This window comes from Schistocerca gregaria, chromosome 2 (genome assembly GCF_023897955.1).
Source record: "Schistocerca gregaria isolate iqSchGreg1 chromosome 2, iqSchGreg1.2, whole genome shotgun sequence".
NCBI classification, from domain to species: domain Eukaryota; kingdom Metazoa; phylum Arthropoda; class Insecta; order Orthoptera; family Acrididae; genus Schistocerca; species Schistocerca gregaria.
In genome coordinates this window covers 382,401,756-382,421,524 of record NC_064921.1, presented here as the reverse complement: position 1 = coordinate 382,421,524, position 19,769 = coordinate 382,401,756, and the positions used below count along the sequence as shown (strand labels likewise).

Below are 19,769 nucleotides of genomic sequence, written 5' to 3'. Positions count from 1 at the left end.
ATGGCAGGAGCGTGTCCGCAACGAGGAAATCAAAGAAAAACTGGGAATGAACTGTATAGATGTAGCAGTCAGGACGAACAAGCTTAGATAGTGGGGTCATGTTACACGCATGGGAGAAGCAAGGTTACCTAAGAGACTCATGGGTTCAGGAGTAGAGGGTAGGAGGAGTCGGACAGACCAAGGAGAAGGCACCTGGATTCGGTTAAAAATGATTTTGAAGTAATAGGTTTAACATCAGAAGAGGCACCAATGTTAGCACTGAATAGGGGAACATGGAGGAATTTTATAAGGGGGCTATGCTCCAGACTGAACGCTGAAAGGCATAATGAGTCTTAAATGATGATGATGATGATGAATTATTATATACCAGGAGTATATCTAATGACTGGCTCTAACTAGAAGTCTGTAAATATACGTGTATACGAATTAGCTAATTTTAAATTGATCTAAATTTGTAAATACTTTGACGTGTCCTATATCCTCGTAAAAAGAGATCTACGGATGAATAAGGCTACTACTATTACTACTGGTACTATTACTGCTACTACTGCTACTACAAACACTTCCCTTTTCGCAGCCGCCAGTAACGAAAACCGCGTGGTCAGGCGTACTGGACGCCGTCCAGAAGCCGCCAAGATGTCCACAGTATGGAACTGGCGACGAGGACTGCCTCTACCTCAATGTCTTCGGCCCCGAGGTTTGTATCCTACGATATCTAGCACGACAATGATGAGTAGTCTATCAGTAGGATTATGTGGAGTACTTGGTTATATTTTTGACTGGTTGCTACATTCTGACTCGTCTCTAAACTTGTGCAGAGGCCGTCAGAGAACGGGACGCTCAAAACTGTCATGGTGTGGATCCACGGTGGATGCTTCACCGGAGGAACTGGCAGCGACGCCATACCGGAGTACTTTGTGGACCAGGACGTGGTCTTCGTCAACATAAATTATCGCCTGGGATTGCTTGGTAACAATTGCAACATTACGCTTAACTTTGTACTCCATTGCAGCCGGAGATCTAGAAAATGGTTTTGACAATATCGATGGAAATATACTCTTTGGAACCGTGAAGTTATCAAGGATGAAATACAGGGAGTGGAAGGGGATCTGATATTCATATGGAGATCAGCTGCACTTTTAAGAGACTAAGGACAAGAAAAGGATGCAGTAGTATCATTCATTCTGTACTTTGAGATTGTAGTAAAGGAAGCTAAGGAGACATTTGCAAAAGAAAATGGACAATAAATTAAAATTTTAAGATTTGCTGATGACATTGTGATTCTGTCACAGACGGCAATAAACCTGGGAAATTAGTTGAGTGGAACAGATAATGGCTTCCAAATACACTCCTGGAAATTGAAATAAGAACACCGTGAATTCATTGTCCCAGGAAGGGGAAACTTTATTGACACATTCCTGGGGTCAGGTACATCACATGATCACACTGACAGAACAACAGGCACATAGACACAGGCAACAGAGCATGCACAATGTCGGCACTAGTACAGTGTATATCCACCTTTCGCAGCAATGCAGGCTGCTATTCTCCCATGGAGACGATCGTAGAGATGCTGGATGTAGTCCTGTGGAACGGCTTGCCATGCCATTTCCACCTGGCGCCTCAGTTGGACCAGCGTTCGTGCTGGACGTGCAGACCGCGTGAGACGACGCTTCATCCAGTCCCAAACATGCTCAATGGGGGACAGATCCGGAGATCTTGCTGGCCAGGGTAGTTGACTTACACCTTCTAGAGCACGTTGGGTGGCACGGGATACATGCGGACGTGCGTTGTCCTGTTGGAACAGCAAGTTCCCTTGCCGGTCTAGGAATGGTAGAACGATGGGTTCGATGACGGTTTGGATGTACCGTGCACTATTCAGTGTCCCCTCGACGATCACCAGAGGTGTACGGCCAGTGTAGGAGATCGCTCCCCACACCATGATGCCGGGTGTTGGCCCTGTGTGCCTCGGTCGTATGCAGGCCTGATTGTGGCGCTCACCTGCACGGCGCCAAACACGCATACGACCATCATTGGCACCAAGGCAGAAGCGACTCTCATCGCTGAAGACGACACGTCTCAATTCGTCCCTCCATTCACGCCTGTCGCGATACCACTGGAGGCGGGCTGCACGATGTTGGGGCGTGGGCGGAAGACGGCCTAACGTTGTGCGGGACCGTAGCCCAGCTTCATGGAGACGGTTGCGAATGGTCCTCGTCGATACCCCAGGAGCAACAGTGTCCCTAATTTGCTGGGAAGTGGCGGTGCGGTCCCCTACGGCACTGCGTAGGATCCTACGGTCTTGGCGTGCATCCGTGCGTCGCTGCGGTCCGGTCCCAGGTCGACGGGCACGTGCACCTTCCGCCGACCACTGGCGACAACATCGATGTACTGTGGAGACCTCACGCCCCACGTGTTGAGCAATTCGGCGGTACGTCCACCCGGCCTCCCGCATGCCCACTATACGCCCTCGCTCAAAGTCGGCCAACTGCACATACGGTTCACGTCCACGCTGTCGCGGCATGCTACCAGTGTTAAATACTGCGATGGAGCTCCGTATGCCACGGCAAACTGGCTGACACTGACGGCGGCGGTGCACAAATGCTGCGCAGCTAGCGCCATTCGACGGCCAACACCGCGGTTGCTGGTGTGTCCGCTGTGCCGTGCGTGTGATCATTGCTTGTACAGCCCTCTCGCAGTGTCCGGAGCAAGTATGGTGAGTCTGACACACCGGTGTCAATGTGTTCTTTTTTCCATTTCCAGGAGTGTACTTTATTAGGCGAATATTAACAAAATTTAAACAAGAAAATTGAGCTATAGTGAATGAAGTTAGGTGATGCTTGAGGGAATTAGATAAAAAATGAGACACTGAAGGTAGTAGACGAGTTTTGCTATTCAGGCACCAAAATAAGTGACGAAGGCAGAAATAAAGAGTGCATAAGCTGAAGACCGGCAATAGCAAGGAACGATTTCTTGAAAGAGAAATATGACAACATAGAGTCTAATATTTAAGTCTTCGGTGACAAAAGAAGGAATAAGTTGATAAAACACAGTCTGGGACACCAAGGAATAGTTAATATAGGACTGGAGGAAAGAGAGTGCTTGTGTGTGTGTGTATGTGTGTGTGTGTGTGTGTGTGTGTGTGTGTGTGTGTGTGCGTGTGTGTGTGTGTGTGTGTGTGTGTGTGTGTGGCTAAGGACGGAAAAAGTGAGGGTTGCTGCAGAGGATGGAGTAATTATGCAGGTATGAGATTTGCACAAGAAAGTCTAGCGCCAAGAACTGCGTCAAACTGGTCTTCACGCTAATGAGTTCAACATCATTTCAGCCAATTTTTACAACAGTTTTCTTGAGACTGTAGCACAAAAATGGACACAATAAGATAGCAAGAAATTTAATTTCAGTTGAAACACAAATTAAACAAGGAATGTAACTGCAAGAAATGCATTTATCACTACAGCTAAGATACTCTGTAAATACTTTTGCACTTCCTGACACGGCTCACATTGTGGATGGATGTGTTACACTTGTACTGTCTGTTGATTTCCCTTGATCCTAAATCCCTAATGGAGAAGAAATGAAAATTTTAACATTTGCTGATGACATTGTGATTCTCTCACAGACGGCAAAGAACCTGGGAAATTACTTGAGCGGAACAGATAATGGCTTCAAAATAGTTTATTAGGCCACTGATGGTGGGAAATGATGGCGCAGTTATTGCATTGGCATATTTTATTTGTCTTCATTGCAGATCAGCCTGACAAGAGGTCATGCTAGCAAATAACAGGTGCGCAGTGAAAAAAGATAACAACTTTGGAAACTTGTTTTTGGCTGTTACCATAAAATATCATCAGGAGATTGCTAAAGAAACAATATGATTCTTCGTCATTTACTTTCCTGTCATCCGATGAACAACGTTGCTGAAAGCATTCCGTCTCCATAACGATTACCTTTTGATGTCATTGTAACCCTAGTAAAGTAAAATCTTAGAAAAACGTTATACCCGTGTGGAAGACGTTGCCTGGGGTCATAATTCCACTGACCAACAGTTAGCTAATACCCTCTAGGTATTAGCGAAAAAAAAACCACGAACAAGGAGACGTCCCCAGTCGAGAAAGCGCCTTTTTGAAACAATCTAAGCGGTATTGTAGACTAATGTCTCTGGTATCATATCCTGCTGTCATGGTGGGCATTCGTTTGCAAGTAATCGACGAAAAAACTTGGGAATTTCACAAAATGCTCCACAGTTTTGTATAACCATCATTTGTGGATTTATTGCGTAGGGTAATGGCTATAGTACAAACCTCGTATGCAAGTGGATGTGGGTTCAAATTTATTAAGTGTTATAAAGATGTTTTAGTTCTTTATCGAAATGATTTTGATCATTATTTTTATTCAATTAGTGGATTTAAATGTGATTTTTATTCCTTTGTCTCCATATTTTAGCCAACGTATTAACTTTTCCAGTTGCTCTCAATTCATCTTCCCGTCATTATTTTTCCAATGGGAATCTTTATGCATCTGAATTACACATTTATTTTTGTTTCTCTATTATAATTATTAAACATTTAAAAATTACAATTTAACGGCTAATAACAGAAGGAGAAACAATCTATTTATATATGCAATGGTTTCAAAAATGCAATTTTTATTACAAAATGTATACTTTCTCTGGTGGTAATGGTCATATAAACATTCAGAACATACTTTCTTATTGCACTATGGGCAAAATAATGCAGAAGAAGAATTAAACGAAAGCTTCATTTATAACTACAACGAAATCAAAACATTATGATGAACAGGAATAATGAATGCAATAACGTGATCGAAAATATACGATGATGAAATGAAAGAAATTGAATCGATGTTGATGCATGGAAATAATCACACTGACAAAGATGCAAAGTCGATAAAGAATTATAGATAGGCAAACATGAGAGAAAGTGGTAAAGTTAATAAAGTGATCACAATTATGTGACAAAGGAATAGAAATAAAAAGTTATATTTAAAGTAAATAACTGAATAAAAATAGTGAGCGAACTCATTTCGATAAAGATTTAAAAGTAGAAAATTGCAGTGCGCCTGAAGAGCTTCGAACACACAATATAATGCATCTGAGGCTTGTACTATATTCAATACACTACACCACCACTCCATGTAACACTTCTTCATTAAAGCTTTAACGCATCACGCATAATTCTGAAATTTTTTATTTCGTTGATTACGCGCAACCGAGGGGCTCACCAACGTGAATGACTGCTGGGTATAATATCTGGAACCTTAACCTACATCATTGTATAGATGGTTTCAAAAAGTCGTTCCCACCGCTGGGCACCGTAACTTGTAAGTGCAATTTTTAAGAAACATAGTGGTCTTTCATTCAGCGTAACAATGTATAGGGAGCGTCAGCAGCGTTCTGATTAGCATTGCTGACTTTCGATCAAGGAGCCACCGGTTGGATTCCAGGCTGGGTGGCGGATTCTCTCAGATCAGGCAGGATGTGAGTGTTGTGCTCATCACCACCACGTTGCCCAACACACCAGAAGGTGTCTCGTGACGGAAAACGAAATTTGCCTGAACGGCCGTGTTCCTAAAGGCATAGGCAACCCTTCAAACATTGAAGTATAATGGGTTTGCATGTGTACAAGGCTTTGTCTCCCCGGACTGCGTCACAACAAAGACGACAGACTGCAGGACAAAGCTACCAGAGGTCTACATCTACATCTACATTTGTACTCCGCAAGCCGCCCAACGGTGTGTGGCGGAGGGCACTTTACGTGCCACTGTCATTACCTCTCTTTCCAGTTCCAGTCTCGTATGGTTCGCGGGAAGAACGACTGTCTGAAAGCCCCCGTTCGCGCTCTAATCTGTCTACTTTTACATTCGTGATCTCCTCGGGAGGTATAAGTAGAGGGGAGCAATTTATTCGATACCTCATCCAGAAACGAACTCTCTCGAAACCTGGCGAGCAAGCTACACCGCGATGCAGAGGGACTTATTTCCTCCACAGTGTCACGAGTACGGAAGTGGACCGGCAAGAATTCCTATATAGGAGACAGTGCAAGCCAGCACGTCGGCAGTTCGCTCCTTCAGAGGCCTGGACTAATTCATGCACCGGCTCTCAGCACATCTGTCAGAGCCCTGTCGGAACCACGGTAGCCGCACTTACGACTCTTCTGCGATGTCCCTTGACGTACCTGTCGGCTAATTACGCCGCACGCTCAACCTCCGTCGCCACGCTATTAGCCGAGCGGTCTAGGGCGCTGCAGTCACGGACTGTGCGGCTGGTCCCGGCGGAGGTTCGAGTCCTCTCTCTGGCATGGGTGTGTGTGTTTTTTCTTAGGATAATTTAGGTTAAGTAGTGTGTAAGCTTAGGGACTGATGACCTTAGCAGTTAAGTTCCATAAGATTTCACGCGCATTTGAACATTGACCTCCGTCGCTGGGGGTTATCAGTGGCATAGTCTTCACGTCCCCACTACGTTTATTCACAGCTTGTGCTAGGCGTGTGCCTGCTGTTAGTGTCTCAAAAGTTGTATTATCTTTCATTGATAACAGTTTTATTTTGTTATTAAATATCTTTAGTGTTGTCGTAATAAACCTTTGTTCCTGTTTACCGTGACTTATTATTTGTTATCGAGCATCTTCCCCTTGGAAATGTAGCCATATGCACATTTAATCTTTTGAAGACCTGCAAATATTGTTTTTTTCTCGTACAATAACTGCATTATTTTCTGAGTTTAATTCTGTCTTTTTTTCACCATTAGACACGAATACATTATGTGTAAGAATATTGTGGTGAGTTCGTGGTGGTATTACCGTTTCTCTGTCCGATGATGCCTATACCTAGCTAGCACTGGTCGGAAAAATTAAGTGATCTTACAACGGCCGTAAAAAGTAATCAGTTAAAAGGAAATCATTGCTATCGTTTCCGCTTATAGTTTTATGATTAAATTTATCTTTTAGCATGAAATTGGCACAGATTGTTTATTCAGAGGCTATAGACCTGTAAACGCATGGATCATTTCAAAAGCCATTTTTAGGAAATTTAAATCTAAGTGTTACGTCTTACCTTGAAGACTGACTGGCTAAAAGGTGAATTTTTTTATAGGTTTTCTTAGCACAGGCGACGACGTTGTGCCCGGAAATATGGGTCTTAAGGACCAGGCGGAGGCACTGCGATGGGTACAGAGGAACATAGCAGCGTTCGGCGGCGATCCCCAGCAAGTAACCATCTTCGGCGAGAGTGCAGGAGGAGCGTCGATTCATTACCACATACTATCTCCTCTGAGCAAAGGTATTATCAAAAGTACTTCTCCCAAGATAGAATATCCGAGACGTTATGTGGGAATATAGGCTTTCTCGGCTACTTTCGTTGATGAAACATTTTCTTTCGGGTTAGGAGGTGAGTCATCGCGCCGTTTTGTCGCAATGATATGGCGAGTTTCCTATTCGTCATCTTCAGGCATTTGAAAATGACGTGTAGGAAATACGTCGAAATGTTGCGACCAGACGAGGCCAGAACTGGCCTCAAAACCCGAAAAGGTTTCGTCTGTGTCACGCATTTCTGCAAGGTCTTCTGCCTTGGTAATTTGTTTTAACGAAATTTTTGCATACAAGTTCCGTTTTTACTACAACGGTTCGCATGTTCAACAACTGTGAACTTCAGATACTGATAATATTGGTCATTCGCCAACAGAATTCCATGAAATATGAGGCTTGTCGCAAATGTTTAATATTTTTTAATGAAAGAGGCGGTCAAGTGAAAACCGAACACCAACCACAACAGGACTGTGAAACAGTTCCATTCAAAAATAATCACCAACGCGGTAAGAGATTTATCCCAGTAGGAGAGGAGACGATTAATGCCCGTTTCGTAAAATGCGGTCTGCAGTTGGCGGATCCACAACCGCACACACTCTTGCACTTCCTCGTCCGAGTGAGCCTGCCGATGTGGCCGAGTGGTTCTAGGCGCTTGAGTCTGGAACCGCGCGACCGCTACGGTCACAGGTTCGAATCCTGCCTCGGGCATGGATGTGCGTGATGTCCTTAGGTTAGTCAGGTTTAAGTACTTCTAAGTTCTAGGAGACTGATGACCTCAGATGTTATGTCCCATAGTGCTCAGAGGCTCGTCCGAGTGAAACCGTCTTCCTCATATGTCTTTCTTCAGGAAGACAAAGCTATGAAAATCATACGGTGAAAGAGTCTGGCTGTTTGGAAGATGCTGCAGTGTTTCCCAATCAAATCGCTGAAGCGTAACCTTCGTCCCTTTGGCAGTGTGTAACCTTCGTCCCTTTGGCCGTGTGTGGGCGGGTGTTATCGTGCAATGAGGTGCTTCCTGTGCTCGTCGAATTCCTCGAGCATGGAACCACAATAAATATGCAGGACTGTGAAGACACTTTCCAGGAACTGCGACACGGCACAACGTCAAAATAGCGAGGAATGCCGTCGGACGGAACCATCGCGTTGCACGATAACGCCCGCACCCACACTGCCGGTGGGACGAAGGTTACGCTTCAGCGATTTGATTGGGAAACACTGCAGCACCCTCCGTACTGCCCGGATCTTTCACTGCATGGTTCTCACACCTTTGGCGTCCTGAAGAAAGAGCAACAGTGGGTACGGTTGTTGATCCATTAAAAGACGGTGACGTCCTGCGATACAGGAATTGATCATCCCGTCTCCAAATGGGATAAATGTCTTAACTCGTGGGGTTATTATTTTTAAATGGAACCATTCGATGGTCCCGTTGTGACAGGTGTTCGGTTTTCTTTGACTGCCCCTCACATATGTATTAAACATGCTAGTTACAACGTACGGCTGTCAAAATTTTTATTTACTGTGCACGCAATTTCGAGTACTCTTCAACTTCACAGAAAACAATCAAAACTGAAACTGTGGATACAGACGTAAATATAACAGCTATTCCGAACTTCAAGATAGTACGGTTTCCAAGTCATACCATAGGTTATTTATCGTACAAATATTAGGCACTGAGAATTTATTAACAACTGTTTCTTTTTGTCCATTGAACAGGTGTAAGTAGTATTTCGCAAGAGAGAGATCAGAAATATTAATGTTGGTGTGGTATGTGCTCAACACAACTGACGCGCACTTTCCATTTCGTCAGGCCTCTTCCAGAAAGCCATAGCGATGAGTGGTACAGCACTGAGCCCATGGGCGTTCTCCAGGAACGCCACGGATAGGGCGCTCCGGTTCGCCAGACACCTCGGCTACACAGGGAGGGGCTCAGCCGACCTGGTGAACTTCCTCAAGACTGTGGACGCCTACACGCTCGTGGATGACATGGGCAGCGCTCTCTCGGAAGAGGTACGTATTGTTTCCTTGTGACTGGAAATGAGGCAACGTGTCAAGCTTCGGTGTCAGACTATCGTTTAACAAGGTTTCTCATTGGCGCGGTAATGTGAAGAGGTGCTTTACTAAAATTATTCGCAAGTTCTGTTAAGTAATGATATGTGAATGTATAAAATTAGTGGGTAATCCAGCAGTTTCAGTTGAAGCCTCTATAGCTACGTTATCCCAGAACGTGTGTAATTTCCCTTTAATCAGTCGTGCCACATGAATGCGGAAAAAGAAAATACCTTAAATGACGTGAACACTAAAGGCACTGGAACTGCAATTTGTAGCCGGCGCAGTGAGGAAAATGTTTAAAAATATGAGATTAATTGTATGTTAGCAAATGTTCTACACGCAGTCTACAACCCGATTTTACTTAACGTGGACTAATCGGAGGTGTTTCTGCTAAGGTTTTCCAGCCTATTCGCACTAGACCCCTCCTCAGATTCATACCAGCTTTTACCTGACATTGACGAAAAGCGCTACTGTTTGTCACAATGTACTGCAATTCAGGGCTGCATCCGTGTGTTGTCACACTGTCAGTACTCAGAGTTACTAAAATCAGAGCCTGAAAATTTCATAGTAGCTGCGGCAGAGACAATCCCAACTAACATGTGTCAAGGAGTCGCACTTTCATTTACTGCATTTAAGCCATTGTGCTTCTTAGTAATTTGTAAATGAGCAGCATGTAGACATGTACACTCACGGAAATACAAAACTGGTATTCCTTTCAGTGGGATATTCAATCCGGTTCGCAACCAGCAACAGAATGGTAATTAGTTGGTCTGTCTGACGTGGACTGCTACTTATCACCGCAGCCAAACAGTGGTCAAGAAATATAGAAACGAATTATGGCTGCGACTCTATACCCTCGAGTACTTGTAGGCTCCATTCATCGTTTCCGCTCAATATGTTCTTGCAGTATTATCCCCTTTGGCATCTCACGTCAGCATCTTATGCACAGTCTTGGTATAAGTTTATTGCATCCTGTCAACCGTAATGGCCGACTACAATTCTTTTCTGAGCCTTCTCCCGTCCAATAACGGACGCGAAATATGATAACTCAGCTGTCTTCTTCCCTCTGAACAAAACACTGGTGCAATATTTTTTTTCCATTGTTTCATCAGTATTCTGTCTTGTTTTATGCGGCCCACCACGATTTCCTCTCTTCATCTCAGTTATTTGCTGGATGTTTTCCAATCTCTGTCTTCCCTTACTGGTTTTGCCCTCTACAAGTTCCATGGAAGTTATTCCCTGAAATTATTCTTGTTGTCCCTGCTTCTTTTCAGTGCTTTCCATGGTCCGTTCTTCGCTGATTCTGCTGAAAACTCCTCATTCCTGATCGGTCCACCTGATTTTTGTCCTTGTGTAGAACCACATCGCAAACTCTTCGATTTTCTTCTGTTTAGATTTTTCCACATATCTCACTTCCACACAATGCTGTGCTCAAAACGTACATTCTCAGAAATGTTTTCCCCAAATTAAAGTCTGTATTTGATAGCAGTAGACTTCTCTTGGTCGGGAATGCCATCTTTGCCTTGATAGTCTGCTTTTTGTGTGTTCCTTGCTCTGTCAGTAATAGGTTATTTTAATATCAAGGTAGCAGAAAATTCATTAAGTACGTCTACTCCGTGAGCACCAGTTTTAATTTTAATTCTCGCTATTCCCATTTCTCATACTGCTCATTACTTTGTTCTCCACTCATTCTGATAAAAAGATTCTGCAGTTCTTTTTCACTTTCTCTGAGGATAGCAATGTCGTCAGAACTCTTATCACTGACATCCTTTTAACCTTAACTGTCTCACTCTTTGCCACTTCTTTTATTTCCGTCATTGGTTCTTCCATGCATAGATTGAGAAATAGCAGCGAAAGACTGCATCCCTGTCTTACACGCTTTTTAATCCCTGCACTTCGTTCTGGAACTTCCAGTCATATTGTTCGCTTTTGGCTCTTGAAAGTATTGTGTATCACCCGTTTTTCCCCATAGACTACTACTATTTTTCTCTGAATTTCAAATATTCTGCATTATTTTATATTATCAAACTCGTTTTCTAGGTTCCACAATGTTTATTCTTACGAACCGGTATCGGCTGTCACGTGTCGTATCTTTTGTATCTGACGATAACTGACACCCGAAAAACGGTGTTTAAAGCAACAAAAATTGTAGAATATTACACCAGTGTCGTATGATTTGTCATTCACAAAGAAGAATCCGCAGCTCGTGGTCGTGCGGTAGCGTTCACGCTTCCCACGCCCGGGTTCCCGGGTTCGATTCCCGGCGGGGTTAGGGATTTTCTCTGCCTCGTGATGACTGGGTGTTGTGTGCTGTCCTTAGGTTAGTTAGGTTTAAGTAGTTCTAAGTTCTAGGGGACTGATGACCATAGCTGTTAAGTCCCATAGTGCTCAGAGCCATTTGAACCATTTGCATCGTTAAGAAGACATTTGCTATAGAACAGAGGCACCAATGACCAACCCATAAATTTATGTTTCATGGTAGATGTTAAACTGATAATCAAATTTAAAATTATTTCGTGGCTTTAACATGGAACAGACACCGCTTATGAAGTTGCGAGGAGTACAATGTGCAAGGTTACTTCTTGATTCTACACTAATATTTGTACAAATACAGGCTAAGACATGCGGAAGTTGGCGACCCAGTTGAGAACTTACGGGACATTATGGACACTACCCTCCAACTGTCTCGCGATTTGGCTATCTAACGCGGCAAATGGGCGGAATTTTGCTCCATATTCCTCAGGAGGAAATCCAATAACTCCATCAATAAATGCCAAGCCGAATAACTGCTTGCATAACGGCCAGAGGTGGACCAGCGCCTTGTTGACTTGCTCACTTTGTAAAGTTCTTTCTCTCGAATAAATCCAATTTTCTAAAATTTCCAGCATTTGTTGGTTTGTACATGTACATAACACCTAGCGATTACGTCCCATTTGGATAATTTCTTCGTGGTGCATCGTCTTTTTATGTTGAAGTGTGTTTTTCATTGTGACACTGATCTATAGGTTGGTACAATGCTCACCTAATGATAATGCTTCTGATTTTTAATTATTAGTAGTTTCCTATGTGTGACATTATTTACCAATAATTTCATGTTCCTGGTAAATTACACAACTGAAAGTAGCCAGTAGTGCAGACAGGAAATTTGTTTAATCTCAGTTCCAATGAACATAGCTTACTTTTCATTTGATTGCCTGTAGCATTAATAACTTACAGAACATAACAAAACGTTTACAATACAACTCTAAAGCTAACGATACATAACAACCACCCTAAAAGGAGTAAAAAGATAATATCTGTAGCAGACGACGTGTCTGAGCCACGTTACTAAAAATTATGTCACGCAGAATACAGTTAATTGCTGTTCCTGCCCTATTGTTAGTAAAATGAAGAAAAACGCCGCAGAAACCGGCGGTAACAGGTCAAAGTAGCCAACCTTACGGTATATAAAATTACAGCACCATTAAAAGTAGTTATTTTTCACCCAGGCATGTCATTTTTGTCTGTTTTCAAATTTTAATAATTTACGTCATGCCTTGCTGAAGCTCATTTTGGAGGTCGGGTCCATGTGCCCTTAAGAAAGTGTGTTAGGGAAACAACCGAAAAGTCACACGCATACTACCTAACGTCCCAAATCTATGGCTGTTAAAGTGGCACGATATTGAGTGGCTTATTAGTATTCAGGAACTTGTGTTGAGCACACCATATTAGTCGAGGGGCGCAATGAAAACAACAGCAGAAATAGAAATATGATTTACATGATTCTATACATCTGTTTTTTATGTAGCTAATTAGTGTGCGTCACGAGTGGGACATCTGAGTGGCAGCTAAGATTTTTTTTACCACACAGGACAGCGTGAGTCTGTTCACCTGCATCTGGGCGCCCAGCATTGAACCGCAGAGCGAGTCAGCGGTGCTCACTGAAGAGCCGTGGACGCTGGTGGCCGAGGGTCGATACAGTTACGTCCCTTTCATGGCGGGAAGCTGCGACCTTGAGTCGCTTCAATCAACACAAAGTGAGTAGCTTAACATCCGTATTAGTTACTGGTTCTAACGAACAACAACAACAATCGGACTGTAATTTTAAGAAATAGAAATAATATTCTATTATTAAGTACCATAAGTACATCGATAAAATGGTGAATAACAAAAGATAACACAGCCGGCCTCCGACAGCGCCGTATTCATTTCCAGGATTACAGGTTACACAAAAAGGATGTCAAGAAATCCCGTGAACTGCTCACTACGAAGATAAATTCTACTTATCTATGTGACAGGTCCATAGCAGCTTTCATTTATTAATTTATGATACATCAAATGACGCAGATGGACTAAAACAAAACGACACTATAATTTCCTTGATTTTCGTCGAGACCCAGCGGAGAAAAGAATGGAAGATCCTCCACGACTATTTTTATACGTCAGTATAAATGGAACACAATATCGCATAGAGGGAAGGGGAAACAAATCTGCCCAGTCTTTTTGAAAATACTCTCCCAGAAATTGATTTAACGAAGTTAAGAAAAACAGAACTTAACGTTCTGTCGACAAAGAGGCCATTAGAGAATCAGGGAAAACATATGTAAATGACGGAATATAGTCGTCATAGTTAAATCGTAAAAGGAACTTGAGGCGTCTTAATGATTATGTAATTGATTTGTTCTGGAGCAGACCAAAGTACGATCAATGTTATGGAGTAGTGTTTCTGTGGGCCCACAAATTAGTCATTGTAAAATCGTCTTCCGATATTTACTTAAATCTAACGATAAAAGGTTTTCAAGCAAGGCTGGAATCTGTCCCAATCCACATATTCTTTAAACTGAGTTAGTGCTTCATCACTACTGACCAGGTGGTTCAACAGAAACTTACACACTAACGAAGCATATTATGTACTTAAAATACTTCTCCGATGGTCGATACGAACGCCTTTAATTGGGATACCTTCTGTTAAGTGGCACTCTGCGTTGTTCTTCCATATAGAGAATTTTCAAAGAACTGCCTTAGGCACAATATTGTAGATACAAAGCTAAACGGTTCTGGTTACATGGTATGCCAGCAAATCAAACCTGAAAAAAAAAACGATATTCGTTAGAAATACACTTAGCGCATGAAAACTGTCCAGAGCCGAAGATTTAAATCCTCGCCAAGTTACGTGGGAAGCAATTACGTAACAGCGTGTCCAGTGCTGCTTATAAACGCACAGAAAAATTGTTATCGTGAGTGTGTTTGAACAAATTCCACCATCTGACACTCCCCAAAACTCACAATGCAACAGAAAACATTTAATTCCTAGTATTATACACATAGAAAAAGTAGTTACTGTGGTAAGACGGAATCAAAGACGGATGTGGGAAGAAATACTTCGATGTCGATGAAATATAAGTAGCTCAGTGCGTTTGTCTTAAATATGGAAGACAGATGCTTTTTGCACAGCGTGGTCTGAATTCATCGAAGACGAATTTTATTCGCTTACTATTTTAATTAGTGCGATCTATAGAGAATATGGAATGAACAGAGTGGAAAGACTGTTATGGATCCAGAAAAGGCAGAGCACATGGTTTCTTCACCTTATCCCGCCCAAAGGCATTCGACTTCAATGGCCATCATTTTGCGAGGAAGGGAGTTCAAGGGGTTCAAATCGCTCTGAGCACTATGGGACTTAACATCTGAGGTCACGAGTCCCCTAGAAGATAGAACTACTTAAACCTAAGTAACCTATATCCATGTCCGAGGCAGGATTCGAACCTGCGACCGTAGCAGTCGCACGGTTCCGGATTGAAGCGCCTAGAGCCGCTCGGCAACCTCTGCCGGCGAGGAAGGGAGTCCATGATGTGAAAATCAACTGTCAACTCCTCTTAAGTGGTGTAACATCCCGTATGTCGCCTCTCATCGTATGTTTAGTTGCGCGTCTGCGTGTGGCAGGGTTTAGGTCTGGAGCAGAAGATGAGAAATCTCTTTCTGTTCTAAAATCCATCCCCGTAGGATTGCTGAAAGGTCCCCTGCAGACAGTTGTAAACCTGTTACAGTTGTTATTTTTCAGGATAAAGTTGTCGCGCTAATGGGATCATGGTACACGTATACTGTGCAACAAGAGCCTACGGAATATCAGACCAGCTGTGTGGCTCGATTGAAGAGTTTTTAGCAAACAGAACTCAGCATGTTGTTCTCAATAGAGAGATGTCTACAGACGTTAATGTAACCTCTGGCGTGCCATAGGGGAGTGTTATGAGCCATTGCTTTTGACAATATATATAAATGACCTAGTAGATAGTGTCGGATGTTCCACTTGGCTTTTCGCGGATGATGCTGTAATATACAGAGAAGTTGCAGCATTAGAAAATTGCAGCGAAATGCAGGAAGATCTGCAGCGGATAGGCACTTGGTGCAGGGAGTGGCAACTGACCCTTAATATAGACAAATGTAATGTATTGCGAATACATATAAAGAAGAATCCTTTATTGTATGATTATATGATAGCGGAACAAACACTGGTAGCAGTTACTTCTGTAAAATATCTGGGAGTATGCGTGCGGAACGATTTGAAGTGGAAAGGTCATATAAAATTTGTTGTTGGTAAGGCGTTTGCCAGGTTGAGATTCATTGGGAGAGTCTTTAGAAAATGTGTTCATCATCAAAGGAGATGGCTTACAAAACACTCGTTCGACCTGTACTTGAGTATTGCTCATCAGTGTGGGATCCGTAGCAGGTCGGGTTGACAGAGGAGATAGAGAAGATCCAAAGAAGAGCGGACCGTTTCGTCACAGGGTTATTTGGTAAGCATGGTAGCGTTACGGAGATGTTTAGCAAACTCAAGTGGCAGACTCTGCAAGGGAGGCATTCTGCCTCGCGGTGTAGCTTGCTGTCCAGGTTTCGAGAGGGTGCGTTTCTGGATGAGGTATCGAATATTTTGGTTGCCCCTACTTATACCTCCCGAGGAGATCACGAATGTAAAATTAGAAAGGTTCGAGCGCGCACACAGGCTTTCCGGCAGTCGTTCTTTCCGCGAACCATTCGCGACTGGAACAGGAAAGGGAGGTAATGTCTGTCGCACGTAAAGTGCCCTCCGCCACACACCGTTGGGTGGCTTGCGGAGTATAAATGTAGATGTAGATGTAGATCAGACTGATTGTTTTGTGAAGCATTCCACGTCCATGGAAAGAGTGTCAGCCTAAAGACACACGGCCACTGCTTGACTGCTCGCGGATATCCGCTGAATGGCGGAAAAAATCGCAACACTGAAAAGGAGTTGAGCGAAATCAATAGAAGTTAGTAGGCGAATTTCTACATCTGAAAGATGATGTCTTTTCAGATTCCGTGCCAGTCGCATGAGGGTGGCGCTAGTAACGCCACTATGAGGATGCAAATCAGGTTTGTTTTAAATATTCGCTGCAACGGTCGTGAGCGTTAAGTTACCTTTGAGATTGGATGTGGCGAACTGATGTTAGTTAGGAATCCCTTAAAGGCGACAGAGACGCCATTATTAACACCTAACTGAGCTTGAACGAGGTCGTGTAATAGGGGTAGAAGAAACTGGATGTCCTTTCAGCGATACCGCAGAAAGACTAGGCAGCAATGTAGCCACTGTAGATGATTGCTGCTAGCGGTGGTCACGAGAATATACGGTCGCAAGATGACCGGACTCCTGATGGCCACTGGACGTTAGTGAAGGGAAGACCAAATGCTTGGCGTGTGGCTCTGGCACATCGTACTGCATCTGCGGCAGCAATCTGAGCGGCAGTTGGCACCACAGTGATACAAAGAACTGCTACAAGTCGTTTACTTCAAAGACAGCACCAAGCCAGACGTCCTGAGTAGCCTGTATTCCACTGACTAGTAACCCCGCCATTTGCGGCTTCAGTGGTGGCAAGTGTGGGCTTATTGAAGGGAAGTGGACAGCTCTGTAGTATTTTCTGATGAAAGTTGGTTCAGCCTTGGTGCCAATGATGGCCGTATGTTGGCCAGGGGGAGGACAGTTAAGCGCCTGCAAACCACCCTGTCTGCAGGCTAGACACACTGGAGCTATACCTCTGGAATTAAGATCTAGAGTGCGATTTCGTACGACAGAAGAAGCACTCCCATGACTATCCCATTTACCCTGGCTCTAAATTTGTTCATCAATCTGGTGATTTTACCTGTCGTGCTGCCATTCATGAACAGCATTCCAGCAGGTGTTTCCCAACAGATTAACGCTCGACCACATACCGCTATTGTAACCCAACATGCTCTACAGCCTGTCGACAGGTTTCATTGGCCTGCTCGATCGCCAGATCTGTCTTCAAGCGAGAAAATATGGAACACCATGGATGACAACTCCAGCATCATCTGCAACCGGCACTGAGCTTTCCTGTATTGTCCGACCAAGTGCGACACGCATGGAACTCCATCCCTCAAACTGACATCCTGCACCTGTGCAACACAATGCATGCGCGACTGCATGCTTGCATTCAATGCTCTGGCGGTTACACCGGTTATTAATGTACCAGCATTTCACATTTTCAATCGCTTATCTCGCACTTACATTAACCTGTGATATTGAAAAGCTAATCATTTAAATATGTCATCTAGACAAATGCACTCGAAAAATTTCGTTACTGTGCATCAATTACTTTTTATTGTTGCGATTTTTTTCCGTGAATTTATTTGGCTTCGACAGGAACAGCTTTTTCGACGGGACGTTAGACCTTATCATTAAAATCTCTCATACTGTACACCAGCATCATAGGGTATTTAGCGACGAGAAACGACGATTCATCTGAAAATTTGGCATTTTGCCAATTGTTTTGAAGGTTCCCTCGGCAAGATTCGGCCGGTGTTGTTAATGCCTATCACGACGCATGTCTCAAACGGTTACATGTTTGCTTTACATCCATACCTCCCAAAGCCAGAAACGAACAATATTCACAGAACCGGGAAATATTCTGCGTGTCCCAAGATCACTGCGTCATTAGATGACACTGGGTTTGGTGCATCCTTTGTTTGAGGCAGAGCTCTCTTGCGGTTGTGCTGTATTAGTCTCAGGGCACCAGTAATAACAGGCATGTCCCCAGTTTTCTGTGTCCAGGCCTCTGTATTTCAGCTTCCTCTGAGCCTTCTTCGAAATGACACATCAATTAGGAGACGCGATCTTCTTTCTACTGGTCATATAAGGGTATCTAGTTTTGTGGCTCTTAGAGAACAGTCAGTACGTTTCGGTTAACTTTACAAAATGGTGATATGCCCAGCAGTTACTACAAATTTTGCTCTTCCCATTTATATCACTCTCGGCCAAGATTAAGTAGCTTAAGTACATGTGGTCAGTGGTTTAGAAGTGTATCCTCCAAAGTCATCAAATATCATCCATAGACATTTTCCCTAATTGCATTGACGAAGGTCTTAACTATTATTATCGTTCAGTCTGCAAAGAGTGATTAGAAATACTTGGGGTATTATATGACCAGTTGTCACTGAGAAGGTAAAAAATGCTACGCACTAAGAGATAACAAACTGTGTAACAACGCGCCAATAAAGTAGGAGAACAAATACGGCTGAGAGGTATTTCTGAAAGCTCACTCAGGGAGAATATGTGGGCCTAGAGCACCTAATTGTTTGAGAGGTGTTTGTGGTACTTGAAGGTAATGGTGTTCAGTGATTAATGGGTAGCGTTAAATTATTTTCAAACGACGTCGCACTTCTTTTGTTGTTAGTCGTTGTCCAACTACAATTTGACGAATCTCTTTCCAGATGGCCTATTGTATGTGAAGGAGAGCATGGAGCTAAATGTGTTAGACCAACTTGCTTGAGTAAAGAGTGGCTCTTGTACCTACTAACAGAGTACGACCTGTCTCTAGTCAATTAAAGTGGAGTGCCTAACTAGGCTGGATACGAAATTTAACGTCGAAACACATTTGAAGGAGCCTGCGAAAATCATTGACTGCTTACTTTCAGGGTTACGTGTTGTGCCATCTTTTCTCTAATTTAATAACTCCTTTCTATTATCAGGTGGAGGAACACTGTCTACAGAAGAGCAAGTGAGCAACCTGAACGAAAACTTTGAGGAAATTGTAGCCTGTGACATACGACTACCGACGAGGGAAGAACAGTTGGCTGCAGCTCGTTCCGTCAAAGAATTCTACTACAACGGCAGCGACATCACCTTGCAGGAGAACTACACCACAGCTCTGGTAAGTCACAATACTGAAACTTCGCATCGTCTTTTAAGGCTTATACTGTATGTCCCAGAAATGTTGTGACAAACTTCGACAGGTTGTAGAAGGTGTCTTGAGGAAAAAATAGAAGATATTTTAAAGGACATTATATTCGACTGTGGCTGTAGAAATTCTACAGTCAATGGCTGATTGACCTGTGATGTCCTTTAAAAAATTCTACATGACTATGAACCCAGACCATGAGAAGTTAATCAGG

The 19,769-nt window shown here is 43.3% G+C and overlaps 1 protein-coding gene across 1 annotated transcript in view; it reads left to right on the top strand.

Annotated features, from left to right (window-relative positions):
* The window catches only part of LOC126320748 (venom carboxylesterase-6-like), a 77,851-nt gene that overhangs the window by 31,831 nt on the left and 26,251 nt on the right, over positions 1-19,769 (top strand). Inside the window, exons 3-8 of the mRNA XM_049994098.1 lie at positions 578-697; positions 819-969; positions 7,108-7,293; positions 9,127-9,326; positions 13,219-13,384; positions 19,347-19,528. Of these exons, the coding sequence (XP_049850055.1) occupies positions 578-697; positions 819-969; positions 7,108-7,293; positions 9,127-9,326; positions 13,219-13,384; positions 19,347-19,528 (1,005 nt within the window). The remainder of the gene's footprint in view (positions 1-577; positions 698-818; positions 970-7,107; positions 7,294-9,126; positions 9,327-13,218; positions 13,385-19,346; positions 19,529-19,769) is intronic.